The sequence below is a fragment of the Notamacropus eugenii genome, chromosome 3, assembly GCF_028372415.1.
Source record: "Notamacropus eugenii isolate mMacEug1 chromosome 3, mMacEug1.pri_v2, whole genome shotgun sequence".
In the NCBI taxonomy this organism is placed as follows: Eukaryota; Metazoa; Chordata; class Mammalia; order Diprotodontia; family Macropodidae; genus Notamacropus; species Notamacropus eugenii.
The window spans coordinates 122,539,876-122,560,405 of record NC_092874.1 but is presented as its reverse complement, the minus strand read 5'-3'; the positions used below and the strand labels follow the sequence as shown (position 1 = coordinate 122,560,405).

General features: G+C 44.1%; 2 protein-coding genes across 2 annotated transcripts; one reads left to right on the top strand and one right to left on the bottom strand.

Annotated features, from left to right (window-relative positions):
* Window positions 1-9,137: 9,137 nt before the first annotated feature.
* GCC1 (GRIP and coiled-coil domain containing 1) lies at window positions 9,138-13,417 on the bottom strand. The gene is made up of 2 exons (XM_072652828.1): window positions 12,059-13,417; window positions 9,138-10,681 (listed from the first exon to the last, which is right to left on the bottom strand). Exons 1-2 carry the CDS (start codon window positions 13,082-13,084, stop codon window positions 9,389-9,391), a joined length of 2,319 nt encoding a protein of 772 aa, XP_072508929.1. The 5' UTR covers window positions 13,085-13,417; the 3' UTR covers window positions 9,138-9,388.
* Window positions 13,418-15,490: 2,073 nt separating this feature from the next.
* ARF5 (ARF GTPase 5) lies at window positions 15,491-20,090 on the top strand. The gene is made up of 6 exons (XM_072652833.1): window positions 15,491-15,741; window positions 16,509-16,589; window positions 16,918-17,027; window positions 17,820-17,891; window positions 19,241-19,366; window positions 19,532-20,090. Exons 1-6 carry the CDS (start codon window positions 15,498-15,500, stop codon window positions 19,616-19,618), a joined length of 720 nt encoding a protein of 239 aa, XP_072508934.1. The 5' UTR covers window positions 15,491-15,497; the 3' UTR covers window positions 19,619-20,090.
* Window positions 20,091-20,530: the final 440 nt, after the last annotated feature.

Sequence of the window (20,530 nt, the reverse complement as noted above, 5' to 3'; positions counted from 1 at the left end):
CAACATTTATAAGCAAAGTCTCAAAGAAAAAGACAGCATAGGCACAAATTAAATTGAAATTCCTGGATGAGATGGGAAGAGTTATTAAAAAGAGTTTAATTTTTTTTTTTGTAAATTAAATGAGATCACTAGAGGAAAAAACTGGAAAAGAAATGAAATCTATGGGAAAAAAGAAAAGGAAAGAGAATTAACAGCTTGGCACAAGAGGTACAAAACCTTGCCCAAACAACAAACTCTTTAAAAATTAGAACAGACCAAATAGAAGCCAATGACTCAATTAGACAAGAAATGTTAAAAAACAATGCCAAAAAACTAAAAAAGAAAGAGGGAGGGAGGGAGGGAGGGAGGGAGGAAGGAAGGAAGGAAGGAAGGAAGGAAGGAAGGAAGGAAGGAAGGAAGGAAGGAAGGAAGGAAGGAAGGAAGGAAGGAAGGAAGGAAAGAAGAGGAAAAAAAAGAAAATTTAAGAGAACTTATAGAAAGAAACAACTGATCTGGAAGATAGATTGAGGAGAAAAATCTAATCATCTAAACACCAATGAACAATCACAAGGGACTAATGGATAAACCGCTTACATTCTCCTACTATAGAGAGATGAGATATGTGTCCCTTCTGAGCTTTATCATCATCAAGGTCACAGAGGGAGTCTAATTAGACAAAGGATCTGGAAGTGGTCCTCTTAAGTCTTAATGATCTTAAAAGAAGAGAAATTGAAAGGATTCCTGGGGTGAAGGTAGGGTGAGGTGGTGGAAATTGAAAGGAAAGTTAGAGAAAATTTTCTTGAAAGCCATGACCAAAAAACAAAACAAAACACCTAAATGTTATTTTTCAAGAAATCTTAAAACTGACCAGACCTCTTAGAACTAGAGAGCAAAGTGGAAACAGAAAGAATCCACTAGTTACCTCCTGAAAGAAACCCAAAATGAAAAATTCCAGTAAGAAAATTAAGATCAATTCTGCATTATTTTTTTTGTTGATCCTATTTACAATTAACTGATTTCGTCCTGTAATTGCTTTTGTCTGGTAAGTGCTTAAGTCATGCCTCTTCGTCCCTGAACGTGGTTCAGGGAGTCAGCTGGCCTGTAATGACTGAAGTTTAAAAATCCAGCTCTTCTGCTAATCACTAATCTACTCTTGCCTCTAGGAATTTAACTGACCTTGTGGATGGTGTGAATACAAAGGGAGTTGGGCCTAATATCTTTACACCACTAAGCTATCCTTCAAAGAGGTCTGGTTTGCTGTCTAAGAGGTCTGGTCCATTTATCTCTAAACCTCACAGCTGCACCCAAATAATGAGTACTTCTTGGTCTCATGAAAGGAGAGTGAAGGGGAGAGGGGAGGGGTGATGTTGCTAGCTCCCATTACCAAACTTCCAACTGTGTTGCTCCCTGTGCCTCAACTCTGTAACCAATCCTGTAACCAATCCCATGATGTCATCTACCCTGTTCTGTTCTTTGCTCTGTAATCCCCAAAACTTTTAAAAGGGGAGCTGTCTGCTTGAAGTCTTGGGCATAAATGGAGGCAATACGCTGACCCATTTATTGACAGGTAGCATGCCCCTGCTAACAAATGTTATCTTGTGCAAAGAATTGTATCAGTTTACTTTCTTATTAAATTTAAATTACTACACCAGGAACATCATAACCAAAACTCAGAGCCTCCAAGTCAAAAGAAAAATACCACAAACAAACAGAAAGAAAGAATCCAAGTATCAAGGAGCCACAGTCAGGATTACGTAAGATTTAGCAGCCACCACTATAGAGAAGCAGAGCTTGGAATGAAATATTCCAGAAGGCATAAAACATAGTTTTACAGAAAAGAATAATTAATCCAGAAAAACTGAGTATAATCCTACAGTGAGAGAAATGGATTTTCAATGAAATAGAAGATTTTCAAACATTTCTGATGAAATAATGTCTTGATGCATAAACTCTAAAGCTCAAATAAAGAAGCTAAGAGAAACACAAAAAAGGTAAATATCAATGAATAGTCATAACAGATCAATGGATAAACTGCTTACATTCTAATATGGGGAGATGACATGTCCCTTCTGAGCCCTATCATCATCAGGGGTCATGGAGAGAATCTAATTACACAAAGGACCCACAAGTGGTTCTCTTATGTCTTGATGATCTTAAAAGAATAGAAATTGAAAAAAAGATGGATATCCTGGAGTGAAGGTAGGGTGACATGGTGGACCAGATTGAAATGAAGGTTAGAGAAAATTTTCTCACATAAGAGCACAAGTGGAAGTATATAAAACAAGGAAAAAGTAGGACAGTGACTGACACCTGAACCTCACTTTGCTCTGAACTGGTCAAGAAAAGAAAATACAAACACAGAATTGGGTAAAGACATTTCACTCGGTGGAGAAATAGGAGACAAAAAGGAGAAGGAATTACAGGGAGGGTAGATTAAGAAAGGACTTAGTCCTAAGCAAAACATACTCTAGCAAAAGATTACAAAAATATTTTTAGCTGTTTTTGAGGTGACAACATGGGAATCAGAGGAGGTGTTCATCAATTTGGGAATTATTGAACAATTGTAATGGAATATTTTTGTGCTATAAGAAATGATGGAGATGTTCTCAGAGGAAAACTGGGAAGACTTACATGAACTAAGTGAACTGAACTAGGAGAACAATTTATATGAGAACAATATTGTTAAGACAAATAACTTTGAAAGACTTAAGAATTCTGATCAACATAATACTCAACTGTGATTCTAGAGAACTAATGATGACAAATGTTACTAATCTCCTGACAGGTGAAAAACTCATAGTGCAGGATGATAGGTGTTTTTAGACATGGCCCAGGCAGAAGTATATTTTACTTAATTATACATATTTGTAACATCAATAAACATTTATTAATGGCCAACCATGTGCTAGGCACTGTGCTAAGTATTGTGGATGTAAATAAAATTAAAAGACAGTCCCTGCTTTCAAGGAGCTAATAGTTTAACAGGAGAGACATGATGCAAACAACTATGTACAAACAAGCTGCAGACAGGATGAACGGAAATCATCAGAGGAAAAGCCTCCTACAAAAGATGGGACTTGAAGGGAACCAAGGAAGCGGGAGGCAGAGATGAGGAGGGAAAGGGTTTCAGGCATGGGGGACAGCCAATGAAAATTCCCAGTGTTTGCAGGTGGCCTATCTTGCTCAAGTAACAGCAAGGCCAGCGTCACCGGATAAAATGCATGGAGATAGAGGGGTAAAATGTAAGAAGAGTAGAAAGATAGGAAGAGGATGGAGCACAGAAGATTTTAAAAGCCAAACAGATTTTATATTTGATCTGAAAGGGACAAAACTTGTTTAATGCACCTTATTTCTCATTTCCTAGCACAGTGCTTTGAAAAGGGGTGCTCAATAAATGTCAGTTAGGAAATAATCCTTTACTAGGAAGCAGCAGACTTGGCTTTTGATCTCAGCTTTTCCACTGATGAGCTGTGTGAACCTGACAATTCATTTGGCTTCTCTGAACTGTCATTTCCCCACTTGTAATGGGCATGAGCTCCTGGGCCCTTCTAGTACTAGCATTTTACATGGCTCTCTCCTTCCTTGGAGCTTCTAAAGCACTTTATACCGCTTGTATAACACTAATGACAAACGACTCTCTATTAGGCCTATGCATGTACAGCTCCTTCCACCCTCCAAATCCCCCTTGTGAACTCTGCAATCTCAGAACTGAAGGAGCTCTCAGAGGCTGCCTGCTCCGACTTGCGCCTATAACTTTGGAACTCAGTTCAGTAATTATGAGAGTTGTAGCCATACCTACTAAGTCCATGGGAAATCTAATTTTCTCCAAGTTTGACTAATTAAACTTTTTAAAAGACCAGAATGTACGTTATTATACAAACTATTACCATTTTTATGTAATTAAAGGATTTTTCCTCACACATTTAAAGACAAGAGTTTCGTTACTCAGCTTTTTAACAGCCTCCAGGATCCAGTCGCTTCTTCCCTCCTCCCGGATCTAGTCAAGCCCATGGAAACTTTCGGTGAGCCTACTTCTAGCACCCATGATGGAGGGGCCCTTCCCATCAACCTCAGCGTCTGAAAAGGCATAGATTGCTTCCTGTTGGCCCCGATGACTCAAGAGTTCATGCTGTGCAGTGACAAAAAGTCTGTCAATTAGCAGTCTGACATCTGTGGATGAAGCAGAGTGAGACCCTCTGCCCCTCCAACCTCTTCTTGACAGCCTTGACATGTAAGGATAACTGTCTCCAAACCCAAACACCTGGCCACAAGCTGTGAACTCATGACCTCCTAGGCAAACCTGCCTACTTTGGTGGTGCGGGGGATACAAGGCTCCCTGAGATCTTAAAAGACATATGGCATCTTCCCTTCCTTGAGTATCCTAGCAGCAGGGCAACAATACCAGAGGCATGGCAACAGCAGCAGAAGCAAACAGGCTGAAAGGTAAAGGAACTCATTTGGTGTTAATCAGACTGGGCTCAGGAGAGGTGAAGTGTGAAATGGCTAATCAGCAACCCTGGCAAACTGGGAATGTCCCAGTGAGGCTTGAGCACCAGCTTCTCAATGGTACTGGTAGGAAGAAGTTTCTAGGTTCTGTTCTAATCATTCTATCAGTCCTTATTGTTTAGTACTCCCCTTTCCTATGTGGGAATAAAATGATCTATTCCATACTTGATTCATGTTTGTACTTTGGGTACTTTTTACTTCCCCTCAGCTATCTTGCTGGGAAAAACCCTTAGACTAAACCCAAAACCAGAACTGTTCCTAGGGAATATAAGTAGAGGTGGGGGTGGAACTGAAGCACTGGGGCCACCGGTTTCCTTGTTGAAGAGATAGAGCAATAAACCCAGGGCAAAATGCATGGGTAGGTAAAGGACAGAAATGAACAAAAGTTACCAATCCCAGCGGCCTCAGACCAGCGGTGCCTGGCTAACTACTGTGCCAGAATAGCAAAAATGTACCCAAAGCTATAGTTTTTGCTATGCTTTTGTCATAGCACATCATTACTCTTCCAAACATATTATTTTTTGTGGTCACCCCCCAAGGTAGTATTTTGCAAGGCCTCACTCAGCATCAGAATCAACAACTTTTCAGGAGCAGAGAAGAGACGTGGTCCTCCCATTAAGAACTTGGCCTCAGGTCTTTTTCAGAAGTAGATCTAAGGTCCTATGATCCTATGGACCTTTAATCATAGCTCTCAGAGCCACAAATCTCTGCTGCGAGGTAAAAAATAAAATAAAATAAAACATTTCTCTATACCAGGATACAGTATCCTGGTGCTTAGGGAGTTCAATTAGTGACAAAGTAACAGTATTTGAGATCTGCACAAGGGAGTTTGAGGAGACAAAGAAATACTACAGCAGGATTCTGAATATCACACTTCCCACAGTACTTAGCTTTCTTTTCCTAGGAGGGGACAAATTCTACTTTACAAATGCCCAAATAAAGCCCTGTAAGGAGAGAAGAAAAAAGAAAGAAAATCACATTTGCACGGAGAAATTTTAACTCCATTGCCTTCCCAAGCAAAAATGGCAAAATCTCCTAGTGAAGTGTGTCATCTTAATGGGAGAGGAAGCTGTGGAAATGCTTATAGTAACTTGATGTGGAAATTTAGCTAACTCAGAAAGGGAAATGGGTAGTGTGTCAATACCAGCAGCCCTCCCCTCAACTTGGCCATTTTATTATATCTCTCAACCTATCCAACTTCATGGTCTGCCCTTCTAATAGTTGAAACAGCCCCTCTTGGGCAAGGATGTCAGCAGAATCATGGCTTTAATACAATAGAGAGAAGCTTTGTGGCACCCAACAAAAGGCAGGAGAGGAGGAAGCTGGAATAGGTCCGGCCAGCTTTCCTTCTATTGCTTTCCAAATCTCAAATTTCCACAGTGCTACAGCTATGAAACCTCCTGAGGAACATTACTCCAATAAAGTTCAAGTGGAATCTTTTTCAGCTGAGATTCCAATCCTCTGCTGCAAGGGTCCCCTGCAGCTCATGAAACATAACCAACTAGGGAAAAAAACAGCTTCTTTTCTTCTCTTCCTGGTCTCCCCACAAGAATAGAAAGAGCTGAGAGGTAACAACAGAAATTACTTGCAAGATGGCCTGCCAAAGCCTTGCAACCAAGAGCTAACACCTCCCAGTACTGAGGTAGGATGTTATATAAAGTCATTGCTCAGCAGGGAGGCAGTTTTCTTTAAAAACCTGGAATTCCACACTGAAGATATTGTAGCAAGATAAATAACCATTTACTCCACGACCCACCCCAAGTCAGTTCTGATCTCAGCCACAGGGATGGTGGACAGAACAGGGCAAAAGTCTGAGAAGGGCCTAGTCCAGTGGCTGCAGACTCCTTCCTGGTACTGCCAAACAGAAAAGCTAGAGCAAGGGAGGTCTGAAATTGGGGTCTGTCGACTTACTTTTCTTTTTCATACTTTGATAACAGTATTTCCATATAAATGCTTTTCTTTGCAATGCTAGTTTATTTCCTTTTATGTATTTAAAAACATTCTGAAAGAGGATCCATAGATTTTACCAGCCTACCAAAGGAGTCTGTGACACAAAACAAAAGCAGCCCTGTTCTAGGACAACTGCAGATTATTGTTGTAATTTTAGGTTTGAGACTCCTGGTGTCATTTGGGCTCATCCTGGACTCCTCATGGCCACCTATGTTTATTATTAGTTCTGCATCCTTTATGCTTGGAAAAGTGTGCTGTGACAGGCAGCATAAAAGTTCACATACCCAAATTCCTTCTTGAAAACTGGGATAGAGAACATGGATTGAAATATAAATTGATTACTCTGGGGAAATTTTAGCTCAGAGGTAGCATGGTACAGAGGTATCAAACTCACTGCTGGAGGGTTAGACAGCCCTGCAAACACCCAAGGCCAACTGAAACCAGATTAAAATGTAAGTGGGAAATGTCTAACAAAATAAATAAAAAATAACAATACAACATATTGTCAGTGGGTGGTTTTCTATAAGTCAACCTGCAGCCTGCAAAGATCCATTTCTTCTTTTTTGACACCACTGGGATTCTGGATCAAGACTTTGTACGACTTTGAATCAGAAAGACATAAGGGATCACTCAGACATTTACTACCTGTGGGACTCTGAGCAAGTCACACTTCCTCTCTGCACCTGTTCCTTCATTTATTAAATGGGGAAGTTGGACTCCATAACCTCTAAGGTCCCTTCTGGCTCTATGATCCTATGATCTACCAGATAACTGCCTGGTATAAAAAATTTAATCAATAAATCCTATCAACATGAGAGAAATTCAAGACTTGCGTGTGCTCTCATTTTACGATCCTTTCACAACGTGTGAGCTGAGAGGGAGAATAAGAAATGTGTAGTAAAGAGGTATGAAATATGCAATCAGACTAAACAGTGTGAAAAGACTAAGGGCAAGAAGAGTGGAATAAACCTTCAACCCCAAACCCCCTCAAAGAGTACCAGCAAAGGATACACAGAAAATGCATTTCCTTTAATAGACAAGAATTATTACATCAGCAGACTCTTACCTTAAGGTGGTATTGGAAGAGTAGGTGATATCCTGTTGGTGGAATTGTAAATTGGTCTGAACTTTTGGAAAGCAATTTAGAATTATGTTTACAGAAATGACCAAAATATTCATACCCTTTGACCTAGAGGGCCCAGTGCTATGCATTTACACAAGATGATCCTTAAAAATATCCCAAATATGTAAAAACACAGCTTCAACAGCACCTTTTACTGTAGCAAAAAACTGGAAACAAAAGTAGATGCCCATCAGTTGGAAAATAACTTAACATATCGTGTTACAAGGATGTAACAGAATATTACTTGCTATAAGGAATGATGAATGTGAACAATGCAGAGGAGCATGGGAAAACATATAAACTGATGCAAAATAAGCAAAACTAAAAAAAACAATATACCAAATTACAACAAATAGGACAGCAACACAACAAATGAAATTGAATGCTGTTTAATTCTAATGCCTGTGAGAATGCACCTTCCTCCCTTCTTTGCAGAGGTAGGGTACTACTATGGGCATGAAACTCCAAGTATGTTCAGAGGCAGTACAGTATAGTAAACAGTGTAAGAGATGAAGTCAGGAAGACCTGGGTTCAAATCCTGCCTGACACTAGCTATTTGACCACACACAAGCTACTTTAATCTCTCTAAGCCTCATCTATAAAATGAGTAGCTTGGACCCAAAAACCTTTACGATTCTCTCCAGCTTTAAATCTATGATCCTATTTTGGACTTGGTCGATGAGTCGGTTAATGTGGCTAGCCTAACTTTTATTTCTTCTTTTTCAGCCTGTTATGAGAGCTCCCTGAAAGGAAGAACAAGGGATAAAATAGAAAATGTAGGTGATGTAAGATCAAGGTAGCAATAATTTTTTTTAAAGATTAGTTGAGCTCTTGGCTAGAAAACTGGACTGTTACCAGGTCAGAAGTCAAACTCTGAGGAGAGTAAAACTATGTTCTTGTCAGCAGACCTCCCCACTTTTCTTTTGGGTACACTGTCATAACTGTGAAGTGTCTCTCATTCTCCTTTCCTTTGGTTCCCTGCATGTCCCAAGAATTTCAAAGTACCCCAAATTGGTTTTCTCTAGGAATGCTTGACTGTGACCCCAGAAAGGCATCTTCATCATATTTTCTGAATTACTGTTGTTAGTGGGTTTTTTCATAATTTATTAAAGCTAATTCTCCATTCAAGGGATTCAACTGGCTACGTTAATTACTCATTTTTGATGAACAAAGATTTAAGTATTTGTCTTTCAGCTTTAAAGAACATACTTTAAATCCAGTGTGCTACAGACATAGCACCTACTACCCCCCCCTCAACATCTGCTTTTCAAAACCTGAGTGCCCAAATAAACTCTTGGCAAGGTCCAAAAATCCTAAGTTCACAAGACCCTTGGACTATATAAGCAAAATAGCATCTACTGAAGGAATCCTGTGAACACCATTCCCATTCCAGACTTGTATCATACCGCCAAGGGACTGGCCAAAACCCCACCTGCCTCTGAAAATGAAGAAACAAATCATTGTTTGTGACTTCATATTATTTTCATCATATTAAAAAGCACCAGTGGTACTGGATTACCTTTCTAGTGGAATCATTTTATTATCTACTCAGAAACAAAATTGTCTCTGGGAACTTGCAAAGGATAACAAAAGAATTTATTTTAGAAAATTTCAATATTTTACAACCTTTGGCATTCAGTCTCCAACCCTCGAGCAGAGGTTGCTTTTACAGTAATACCTTAAGCACCGCCAGGGTCCAGAAGCATCTGGCAGACACCATCCCAGCCAAGCATGGGAAAGACAGAAATCATACATGTAAGAGAAGATGTTATAGTATCAGAACTGATTCCGGGATAAAAAAAGATTCAGAAACAGGAAAGGACCAAGAGTTTATCTCTTGCCAGAAGACCACCAGCTACTATTAGTTGGGAGTTTCATAATCACTTGTTTCTCCTCTGGACTGAAATGCAAGATAGTCAATATGGCTGTAAGTGTCTGCTGGCGACCCAAAGAGTCAGACAGAGTTAAGAAGCGGTAGATTATATTTTTTAAGTACTCCAGATTGGCCCCCTCCCTGCTTTGGTCCCTGATACTTTTTTCAATGTGGCTTTGTAGAGCACAGACTTGTTCTCGGTGCTGCTCACCCTCCACAATGAGCCTGTCCTGAAGTTGGTGTACCTCCACCTCAAGCTTATGCTTTTGTTTCCTCAAAGATGTTATCTCAACTTCCTTTCGAGCCAGCTGTTCAGCATACAAGAAGAAAGTAGGTTCATTTGATGCAGCCAGGTGCAGAGCTTGGGTCAAACTATCTGGAGATGAGTCACTTAGATCTCCATTACTCCCTTGGCCTACCGAGGCCTTATGTCCCTGCAGCCCAGAGCACAAAGCCACAGAACGGAGCTGCTCCAGCTCCAAGTCCTTTTCGGCAAGTACTGCTAGAGCACGATCCCTCTGTTTGTGAAGTTCTTCTTCAAGCCTCAGTGTCCGGTCCCGGAAATCAAGCTGGCTTCTCTCCAGCTCCTGCCGATGAACCTGCTGCAGCTGAGCCAACTCTTGCTTCCAACTCTCTGCCTCTTGTTGGTGTTGCCGTTCTAGCTCTTCACAGGACAGTCGAAGGGAAATGTACTTCTCCTTCAGCTCTGCAAGCTGCTCCTGGCTTTCCTCCAGTTCCTTGGCTAGGTTGCCATCCTTGGTTGTCTTGCTCTTGAGGACAACCTGGGCCCTCATTTTGTACCGTTCAAACTCCTCTTTCAACTGCTTTAGCTCTTGCTGGTAGTAGAGTGCAGTAGCCTTTTCCCCATCAGCAGCATCTGAATTTGTCAACATCTCTATTTCACACAATTTTTCCATATTCAGAGACACCTGGCTCTTCCTGGCTGCAATCTGCAACAGTCTCCTCAGTTTCTCCATCTTATCCTTTAGAACATTGACATCCAGGCTGGTCTCCTCATTGTGACTGTCCAGGGGAGAACGGCTGGAGGCTGCAAGAGCAAGTGTCTTATTCTCCATATCCAGCTGCAGAAGGCGATCCTTGAGCTTCTGAATTGCCAGCTGATCCTTTTGTTTAGCCTTCTCATAGGTGCCCAGAAGTTCAGACACTTCTGAGACTTGGTTCTCTAGGGCAGCCACCCTCTGTTCCTCCATCTGAGAATACTGACGGAGCTGCTCCTCTGCCAAAGCAGTCTAAAAACCAAGGAAACAAAAAAGATGAATTAAGAGAGAGTGCAGAGCTTGTCACTGAATCTAGGAAAGGCAGAGAAGAGAGAGGGCACTTAAATAGGATGTGCTGGTAGGAATGGGAAGAACTTTAGAGAACTTTTTCATTGATTCAAGCACCAACAAAACTTAAACTATTATCCACTCCCATTCTGCAACCCTGCCCTCACCCCTTGAAGACTCAGAATTTATCTCACCAAATAATATTAAGGTCATTTTCTGTGACTTGACAAAAATCACATGAGCATTAATACTATTACTAGATCAAGTCAAAACAAATGCATTACACTTATTCCCTGAGAAGCATTGTCTTCAGCTCAAGAAGCTAAAAATGAATCCTTCTCCATGAATCCCTGATCCATCCAGTTAGAAATTTTCTCTCCCGTTTTAAATTTTCCTGTGACACTTTATCTAGATTTCTCCTTTGCTCTTCTCAAACACTATCCTGTATTATACTTATCTGTGTACATGTATTGTTTCTTCCTGACACCTGCTACCCAGTAGAGTCTAAGTTCCTTGAGGCCTGGAATGTTTTTTTTTCCCCTGTGTAATCTCATTGCCTGGCACAGTGCCTTAGCACATGACAGATACATGTTTATTGAGTGTTCATGAACAGTTCTATTCTGCTTTCAGTTTCTACATTTTTGTCACACGTCTAGCATATTATGTCTATCACCCTTAATCTGCTGTTTATCCTCAGGAACTGCACGCTCCTGTATGCTACCCCTGCCTAGCAAGTCCAGAATTGAAAAGCGGTATTCTCATAAAATCCAAAACAGTATTCTGGGATAGCACATTCATCTCCAAAACAAATCCTGATTGAGAACAACTGAAGGAAACTGCCTCCTTCTGAAAAAAATATCAACCACACAAATAGAATACAGTACTTCACTGTTTTCCTTAACACAGCTGTTAAGAAGCCAATGCCTAGAATCTGGAAGCACTCCAACTTAATTCCAGACAGCACCCACAAATACCACATCCCCTTAGACGTATGTTCTGTAATTTTTGTAAACATCAATTAGACCAAGATTTTCCAGTAAATTTGTCCATGAGAAATTTTGGGTAAGGACCATGAAAATAAAGGAATTGAAAGCATGAAGAGACCTCGTAGGTAAATTTGGTCCAAATCCCTCATTTTGTAGAAGAGAATACCAAGTTCTATAAGATAAAGCAACTTGTCTATGGGTACATAGCTGTAAGTGGCATAGTAAGGATTTGAACTCTTATTACAAATTTAGCACTTCTTTCAACTACAGTATAGGGTTTGAAAAGAAGAAAAAGTCTAATATTTTTAGTCACGCATTAAGCACCTATAGATTTGAATCAGATAAGGTGAATTACCTTCCTCATTTCCTGCTGCAACTGGGACTGGAAATGACTCTTAAGGTGGGCAGCTTCTTCCTGAAGCTCTTCCAGCCGTGGGTCTGGATGAGTCTTCTCCTCTCGAAGAGCCTGCAGTTCCTGCTTCAGTTCCTCCACTTCGTGGGTCAACTGTTTGATCTGTAACTCGAACCCTTCCACCTGGTCAGCTGAATAGGCCTGTCCAGCCAGGGCTTCCCGGGTCTCCTCTAGCTGCAGTTCAATATCCTGCCGTAAGGTTCTCTCTCCTTGTAGCAGTTTCTGCAGCTCCCTCAGCATCAAAGCATGATCACTCTGCTCCTGGGCTCTGTCATGCTGCTGTGTGATCAACCTGGCTTTAGTCTCTGCCATCTGCTCCTGCAGCCCCCTGAGCTCCCCCTCCAGTCGGCTCCTTTCTTCCTCAGCCTTCCTACCGGCATCCTCCAAATCTTGTTTCATTTTCTTTTTATCAGCCTGGTACGAGGCTTCCATGCGGGACTTCTCTTGTGTCACTGTGGCCAAAGAGCTGGTCAGGGTGGTCAACTGGGTCTTCAGTTGGTGCAAACGTTTGTCGATCTCCCCGCCAACACTGGCTGGCACATCCCCACTACTGGAACTAACGCCACTCTCCGACCCACTGGCTTCCTCAGACTTCGGAGGTGCTGGACCAGCGGGCAGTCTCTCATCTTCCACCCCGAGATCACCCTTGGTGCTGGTCAGACTGGCCGTTGTGTCCAGGCTGGTGGCAGTACCAGTGCTGTCCTCACTGTGAGTGGAGCACCGGTCATCCACAGCCTCGGCCAGGGGAAGGCCTGGGGCCTGGCAGGCATCGTCAGCCTCGTGGGACGCCGAGAGCACCTTGAGGCTGGCCTCCAGGGCCTCCTTCTCCTTCAGCAGGCTCTTATAAGCCCGGACCACGTCCTTGAGGCGGGCCTGGTACTGCAGCAGCTGTTTCTTCTGCGTCTCTATGGTCTCCAGCAGGTCCTTCTTGCTAGGGCCCCCGCCGAAGTTCATGCCAAACTTCTCCATGGCAGGGGCAGCTCCCTGACGTCACCGCTCACGGAGTCTGGGGTGGGGGGGACAGTGCGGGGAGGGGTCCGACCTTACGCGCGCTCCCGCCGAGGGGGTGCAGCTGCCAAGGCCGCCATGTCAGGCGCTTTCCTGGCTCCGGCCCCAGAGGGCTAGCGGGGCAAATGACGAAGCCAGCAGACGCCGCGGCGCCCCTCGCTCCCTTCGCCCCCGAAGCGGGACAGACCGGTTCCGGCTCCGATCCTAACTCGGTAACCACTTCAAGTCAGTTGTCAACAACGCTTCCGGCTCCGCCGGAAGTGCAGGTGGGCATTCGGGATAGGCGTGCGCTCGGGGAGGAGAGGTGGGACGTAGAGCGAAGGGGTGGGGCATAAGGAGAGGGGCGGGGCCTTTGAGCGCCAAGGGGAGGGGCCTCGAGCGCCAGTCGAGCTGCTGCGGTTGCTCTTAGGCGAGGCTGGGCGCTGCTTCCTGGGGTCTGAGCTGGTCAGGGTATCTGATGCAGTGGAGGGGAAAATGCATAGAGAGACCTGTATGCACGACTGCGGCGCAGGGAATGGAGGCGACCCCCTGCCAGATCTAGGACCACCAGTTCTTCACCTCTTTTTGACTCCTGGACCCCTTAAAGCACCGTATAAATGATATTTGTTAAAATGTCTGTAGTGCTTGAAGGAGAACCCCGCCCCCCATGGGAAGCTGGGGACGGGAGTATTGAGGGGCTGTTCTCCATACCTCTTGTTACAGGACCCTGGGCAAGTCACTTAACCTGTCTGCCTGTGTTCTCATCTGTAAAATGGGAATGAAAGCACCTACCTTACAGGGCTGTTGTGAGGATCAAATAAGCAATTTGCTTTAAGTACTATACGAATACATATTATTCTATTCACCAGTCTAGAAGATCCAGAAAGCTGCAGCCATTATGGTCAGGTGCCTCCTGAGAGATGTTTGCTCTAAATTTGCAAATTGGCCATCTGCAGATCTCTGCATTCAATTCAGCAAGTGTTTATTGATACAGATGTCTAGCATTTCGTGGTGTAGTGGAAGTGAATCCTGAATTTGTGAGTAAGGCCTGAGTTTAAATCTCTCCCCTAATATCTTTCTACCTGTGCAACCTTGGACAAATCACTATTTCTCTTGTTCATTAAAGTTTCCTAATTTGTCAAAAGAGAGTAGTGGATAATCACTTATGACCTTTCCAACTCAAAAGACCTATTGTTGAGGCAGCTAGGCAGCACAGTGTTTGGAGCACAGTTCCTGGAGTCAGGAAGACCTGAGTTCAAATTCAGCCTCAAACATTTACTAGCTGAATGACCCTGGGCCAGTCACTTAATTCCATTGCCTCCAAAAAAAAGCCCTGTTTTAGAGGTGTATTTATATAACTACAGAGAAGAAAAGCAGCAAATCTGGGGACTGCATCTGAACTTGAATATGATTTCTTCCCCTAGATTTATGATCTAAAACTTATTTTACTTTTGCTGTATCCTACCAGTCAATTTAATTCAAGCATTAAGTTACTATGTGACAAGACCTGGGCTAGAGGTTGTCAGAGAGATACAAAGTACAAGAGGAAATTTCTGCTCTAAAGAGAGAAATTCTTACTTTACCCTGCCTCTTATTTACTTGAGGTACAGGGAATTGTAAGTAAACCACATTGGGGTTCCTTAGAATTAATGCCCTTGAAAAAACCCAGCTCCTTGAAAGCAGGAACTGTCTTGCTTGTATTCATAACCCCCGCACTCTGCACAGTGCCTGGAACATTTTAAAGCACTTAATACTTATTCTGTTTATTATCATTGGTGTTTATTGTAGGTCAGTTGTGATACCTGAAACTCAGGGCAGAAGTCCATAGATGCGTTCCTTACTTTATAGTAGAAGCAAGAGGTTAAGGTGATTTAAAGCACATAATATTAATGTTTTATTACCATTGGTGTTTATTGTAAGTCAGTTGTGATACCTGGAAATATGGGCAGGTTCCGTAGATTCCCTCCTTACCTTGCAGAGGCTCTGGGAAAGAATGGAAAGAGGTTAAAGAGTAAAAAACACCGCATCTTGGGGTGCCCTGGCAGGCATGGGGAAGAGAAGCTGCATCTGTTACAAATGATCCTGATGGTGGGAGGGATGATGGGCTCTGAGGCAATATTCTGGAAAGAGACCCTAATTTCTTTCTTCAACTTGCCACAAACACACAAGGTAGACTATTCCAGAATGCTGGGGGGGAGGTACGCGTTCTTCCTGAGCCTTCTTTCTGTTTCAGTTTTTCCTGGCGTAAAGAAGTGATTTAGAGTCAGAAGAGCAGGGTTCGAACCCCATCTCTCCTACATCCAGGTGACTGCGAGCAAATTACTTCCCTCCCAGCCTTAGCTTCCTCCTCTGCAAAAAGAGAAGGTTGGGCTCTAAGCTCTTTAAGGTGTGCGGGATGGGGGCGTGGCCTGGGTGGGGGCGGGGCTCTTCGGTGACGTCACGCGGGTCCTGTAAGCGCGGAGGCGGCTCCGGTTCCTGCTGCTGCTGCTGCTCTCCATCCCCCCAGCAACCTGCCGGCTCCGGCTCCGGCTCCCGGCTCCCCGCTCCCCGCTCCTCCCTCCCTGGCCCAGCCATGGGCCTCACGGTGTCCGCGCTCTTCTCGCGGATCTTCGGGAAGAAGCAGATGCGGATCCTCATGGGTGAGGTCCCGGGCAGCGTCACGGCCCCGCATCCCTCCCTGCCCACGGAGTAACGCCCTCCGCCTCCCCCGCAGCCTCGCCGCCCCCGCATCCCTCTGCCGCCCCCGCAGCCTCCCCACCCGGCCCTGCGCGCCCAGCCTCGGCCTCCCCTTCCGAGCCGGGGGTGAGGGTGGGGGTGGTCGAGAGAGGAGATGAGGGAAACTGAGGCACGGGGTGGCGGGTGAGGGAGGAGAAGGGATAAAAGACCCCCGGCCCTCGGGAGCGGGGGGCGGGGTTGGTAAGACAGGTACGGCCTGCAGCCCAGCTGGCCCAGCCTGCAGCCTCCTCCGCTTTGCAGCAGCAGCCGGAGCCTGCGGGCGCCCAGGCCGGGAACCTGCCGGCCTGGGCGGGGTTAACCCACAGGCCGGCCGCCCGCCCCCACGCGAGGCCCTTGGACACGACTGGAATGCCTCTCTGGAGAGGCAGCCCCCGTCCCTGTGGGGCCCCCACCTCCTTCCTTGAGTCCTGCCCTCCCTTGAATCCGCAGGCCCACTTTGGGTGGGGTTTTTTGTTTGGCCCTGGGCGTGCGGGTTTTTCTATGGAGGGGAAGAGAAATGGCTCGTGATGCCCAGGTTTCCCTCGGACTCCCCCCTAACGTAGCTCCCCGGAGCGGGAGATGCACGTTGAGACTTTCCGATCTCATTTTTCCCGTTCCCGAGCCCTCTCCCTCCTCGTCTCAGTCGGAGCTTCTCGGGTACCGTATCCATTACCCTGCCTCTCTATTGCAGTCGGCTTGGATGCCGCAGGCAAGACCACGATCCTCTACAAACTGAAGCTGGGCGAGATTGTCACTACCATCCCCACCATAGGTGAGCTCCTGGGACGGAGGGGAGGGCTGGTAGTCTGTGAGCGTCCCCTGTATTTCCTCTCTGGGGCCTGACCCTGACACTAGATACAGTTGCTCCAAGAAAGTAGGTCATGGTGTCTTTGGCTGATGGTGCCAGGATGTGGAAGCAGCAGCCCTGGGCCCAGTTCGGTTAATTCTTTTAAGTCTGCATGATGTTCTTCTGGGGGACTCCCAGAAGTTCTCCTGACCAAGCTGATCTCCCGTCGCTTTTGTAGAGTTGAATGTACCTGCCCACATTACAGTGCCCCTCCTCCCCCCCAGGCTTCCCCCCCTTTTCCCTTTCCTCACAGGCTTCAACGTGGAGACCGTGGAATATAAGAACATTTGTTTCACCGTCTGGGATGTGGGAGGCCAGGACAAGATTCGGCCTCTCTGGAGACACTACTTCCAAAACACTCAGGTGGGCCAGAGAGCACAAATAGCTAAATAGACACATACAGTTTCCCATGGTTCCCCGTTACCTACAAAATAAAACTCATTCCTATATCTGGTATCTGTTAAGCACCTACTACGTACCAGACTCTGTATTAAATGCTAGAGATAAAAATAACACTTTGCCCTCAAGGAACTTTTATTCTACTTTCTAGCAATTTCTTCAATTATTCCCTTTTTGAGTCTAGCCACCTTGACCTAGTCTGTGTTTCTTAAACAAGCTTTCCTCGCTTTATGCTTCTATTCATGGCTCCATCTACCTAGAATATTCCTCTTTTCACCCTTCTCCCCACTCCAGTCTCCTCCCTCCACCTGTTGAAATTCTGTTCATCCTTCAATGAAGGTCCCACCCAAATACCACTTCCATTTCTGTGAAGCTTTCTCTGCTTTCTCCAGTCAGAAGCACTTTTTCCTTTCATGTTTCTGTAGTTTTTGCTTATATCCTATCTCTAAGTGGTCCTCATGAAATTCTTCCCCACGCAATATTGGTATACCTATCCTTGTACATTAATAAGTGTTTTGAGAGTAGATAATATATATGTATATATATTTTCCCTCTTAGTGCCTTGCATATAGTAGATGCTGAAAAGGGAATTAGGTTTTAATATATATTGTTTTGTTTCATTTTTTGAATGAAAGACAGTTGAGTCCATTGATGGATGAAAGTGGAGTTATAGAAAATGTAAGGAAAGGGATAGAAAAGATAGAACTATGGTTCATTTTCTTTGGGTGAGCTAACTGCTCTTTCTTCCCACCCTAGGGTCTTATCTTTGTAGTGGATAGCAATGACCGAGAACGGGTCCAAGAATCTGCTGATGAGCTTCAGAAGATGGTGAGTGCCAGATGGGCTGTGGAAAACATTGGACATTGAGCCCTCTCTCTCATGAGTCAGAAATAGCGGAGACCGTAGAAACACAGACTAGTTTTCAGTCTAGGCCAGGAGATCTGAGTCTTTTTTTGGTTTTAAAATCTCTTGTGTTGATTCATCCTGGGTAAAGAAAGAGAAAAGTTCTCCCCCTTATGTTATGGGATGAAGCAAGTAAAATAGTCTTTCTTTTTATCCTTCTGTCATGTTTATGTGGGATATTGATCGAGGTAGGGAAGGGAGATAGGTTGTGTGTTGTATCTTTAATATGTTGAAGTAGATTTCTATCCCATTTACCAAGAACAGCTATGGGTCATTTTATAGGGCCAAGGTGATTTCATTCAGATTAATAATACTATTTTATTTTTATTTTAATGCCTGTGGTATTATCTATATAGACCAGCATTTCCTTAAGCAATCTGGCTATAGAACAATGTGAGGCTTGAAATATATAAATTATATAAAGCACTTTCAAATCCTGGTCTGGGGACACAGAGTACTTACAGAAAATATAAAGTTGAAAAATGTTAGTTTAGAGTCAAAGAAATTGAACCTATTTTAGTGCTGAAAAAAATTGCATGTAATAAATATTTTTGATACATTCATATCTAATATTGTAGAAGAGGAAAATATAACTTGAATTGAGATCCTTCTCCCAGAAACTGCTCCCACTATGTAGATCATCAGGGTTCTTTAGAACCCAGTTTGAGGAATGTTGCTATGAAAATAACTAACTTTGATATACCAAAAATATAACTTTGATGTATAGTCAAAAAATTCATAAAATACTTTTCATATTATATATGAAATATATTCATTATTATATATGAATAAATATTGTTATAATATTCTTATATTATCTTAACTTCATGTGAGGTAAGTGGAACAATAGTGTCCCGTTTTACAAATGAGGATTGTAAATACTGGATTCTGTTTTACCAGTTAGGATTGTAAATACTATATTCTACTGACTGTAGAATACTCTTGCCTAGAGGCAGGTAGGTGGCAAAGGGGATAGACTGCTAGGCCTAAACTGAGGAAGACCTTAATTAACTCTCACCTCAGACACTAGCTGTATAACTGTGGGACAAGTCACTTAACTTCTCTCTGCCTCAGTTTCCTCAGCTGTTCTATGGGGAATTCACAAGTGCTCCTACCTTCAATGGTTATTGTGTGGAACAAGTGAGATAATATTTGTAAAGTGCTTACTTAGCATAGTGACTGGCACATAGGAGGTGCCTGATAACAACTCATTCCTTCCTACAGTGTTTGTGATGAATCCTTATCTCATCTTTCCTTTCTTTTCCCCTGTCAAGCTCCAGGAGGATGAGCTCCGGGAGGCCGTGTTGCTGGTGTTTGCCAATAAACAAGACATGCCCAATGCCATGCCTGTGAGCGAGCTGACAGACAAATTGGGTTTGCAGAGTTTGCGTAGCCGGACTGTGAGTGTGTCTCCTCGCCCTCCCTCCTCCCCGGGGCAGGGACAGGATGGGACGAGGGGAAGGATTATACCTGAAAAAAATGAAAGCTGGTATGAGAACTGAAGCTTCCATCCACTGCCATGGAGCGCCTCACTCAGTTGCTAACCTCTCCTTTCTCCCTTACAGTGGTATGTCCAAGCAACCTGCGCTACCCAAGGTACAGGGCTGTATGATGGACTGGACTGGCTGTCCCATGAGTTGTCAAAGCGCTAACCACCCCAGGGCAAAACTCCTGCTGGAAGAAAATTCCCAGGTTGTATCTCTTGGACAATTGACCTCTTGAGGACTCCTGAGGCAGCGCTCCCTGCTCCTACCCCCCACCCTTTCTTCTCAACACGCAGACACACACACACACACACACACACACACACACACACACACACACACACACACACACACACACACACACACAGAATTACAGCTGCTCTTGCCTGCATGTTCTCTCTTACCAGGACCCAAAAGACTAACCCTCTGGGTACTGGGGGGAGGGAGGAAGGGGTTGTCTTCTGACTCCCCGGGAACTGTGGAAGCAGCTACAGGAACCAAGGCCTTCCAGAAAAGAAACTGGGTTGACTTTTGATTTCGTTCTTTTGGGTATACTTCTTGGGGGTGTGTGGGGAGGGGGACCAGACTGGTGCTGTGGTTCAGCACTGGGTATTGAATAATAAATTTGCTGTGGTTTGTAGCTTTGTCGTTGCCTTCATCTCTGAAATGGGGACCTTTTTTGAAGGGTACCTTGGGGTAGCATTACCAAGGTACCTTGAAGACTTGTTTTGTGAGGAATGCACTCTATAAACCTGAAAGCTTTCTATACGAGTCACTACTGGCAGTTATTGCCTGGGAGGATGGTAGGGATGCCAACAGCAAGGAAGCAACTGGCTTGGGAAATGTCATGGGCTAAGGAGGCTGAAGGACTAGTGCCTTTTTCTTAGCCATCTCAACTACTTGGCTCGGCCTCACTTTAACATCTGTGTCTGAGACCAGATAGTGTAACAGAACCCGCACCTCGGAGCCTGCTCTGTGTGTGTTACTGTGTCCAAAGGCTGTCCCAGTCCCTGCCTCTGAGCAGATGCCCTGGTTGCTCCATCCTCTCCATTACTGCTAATTTGTCCACTGGAATAGCAC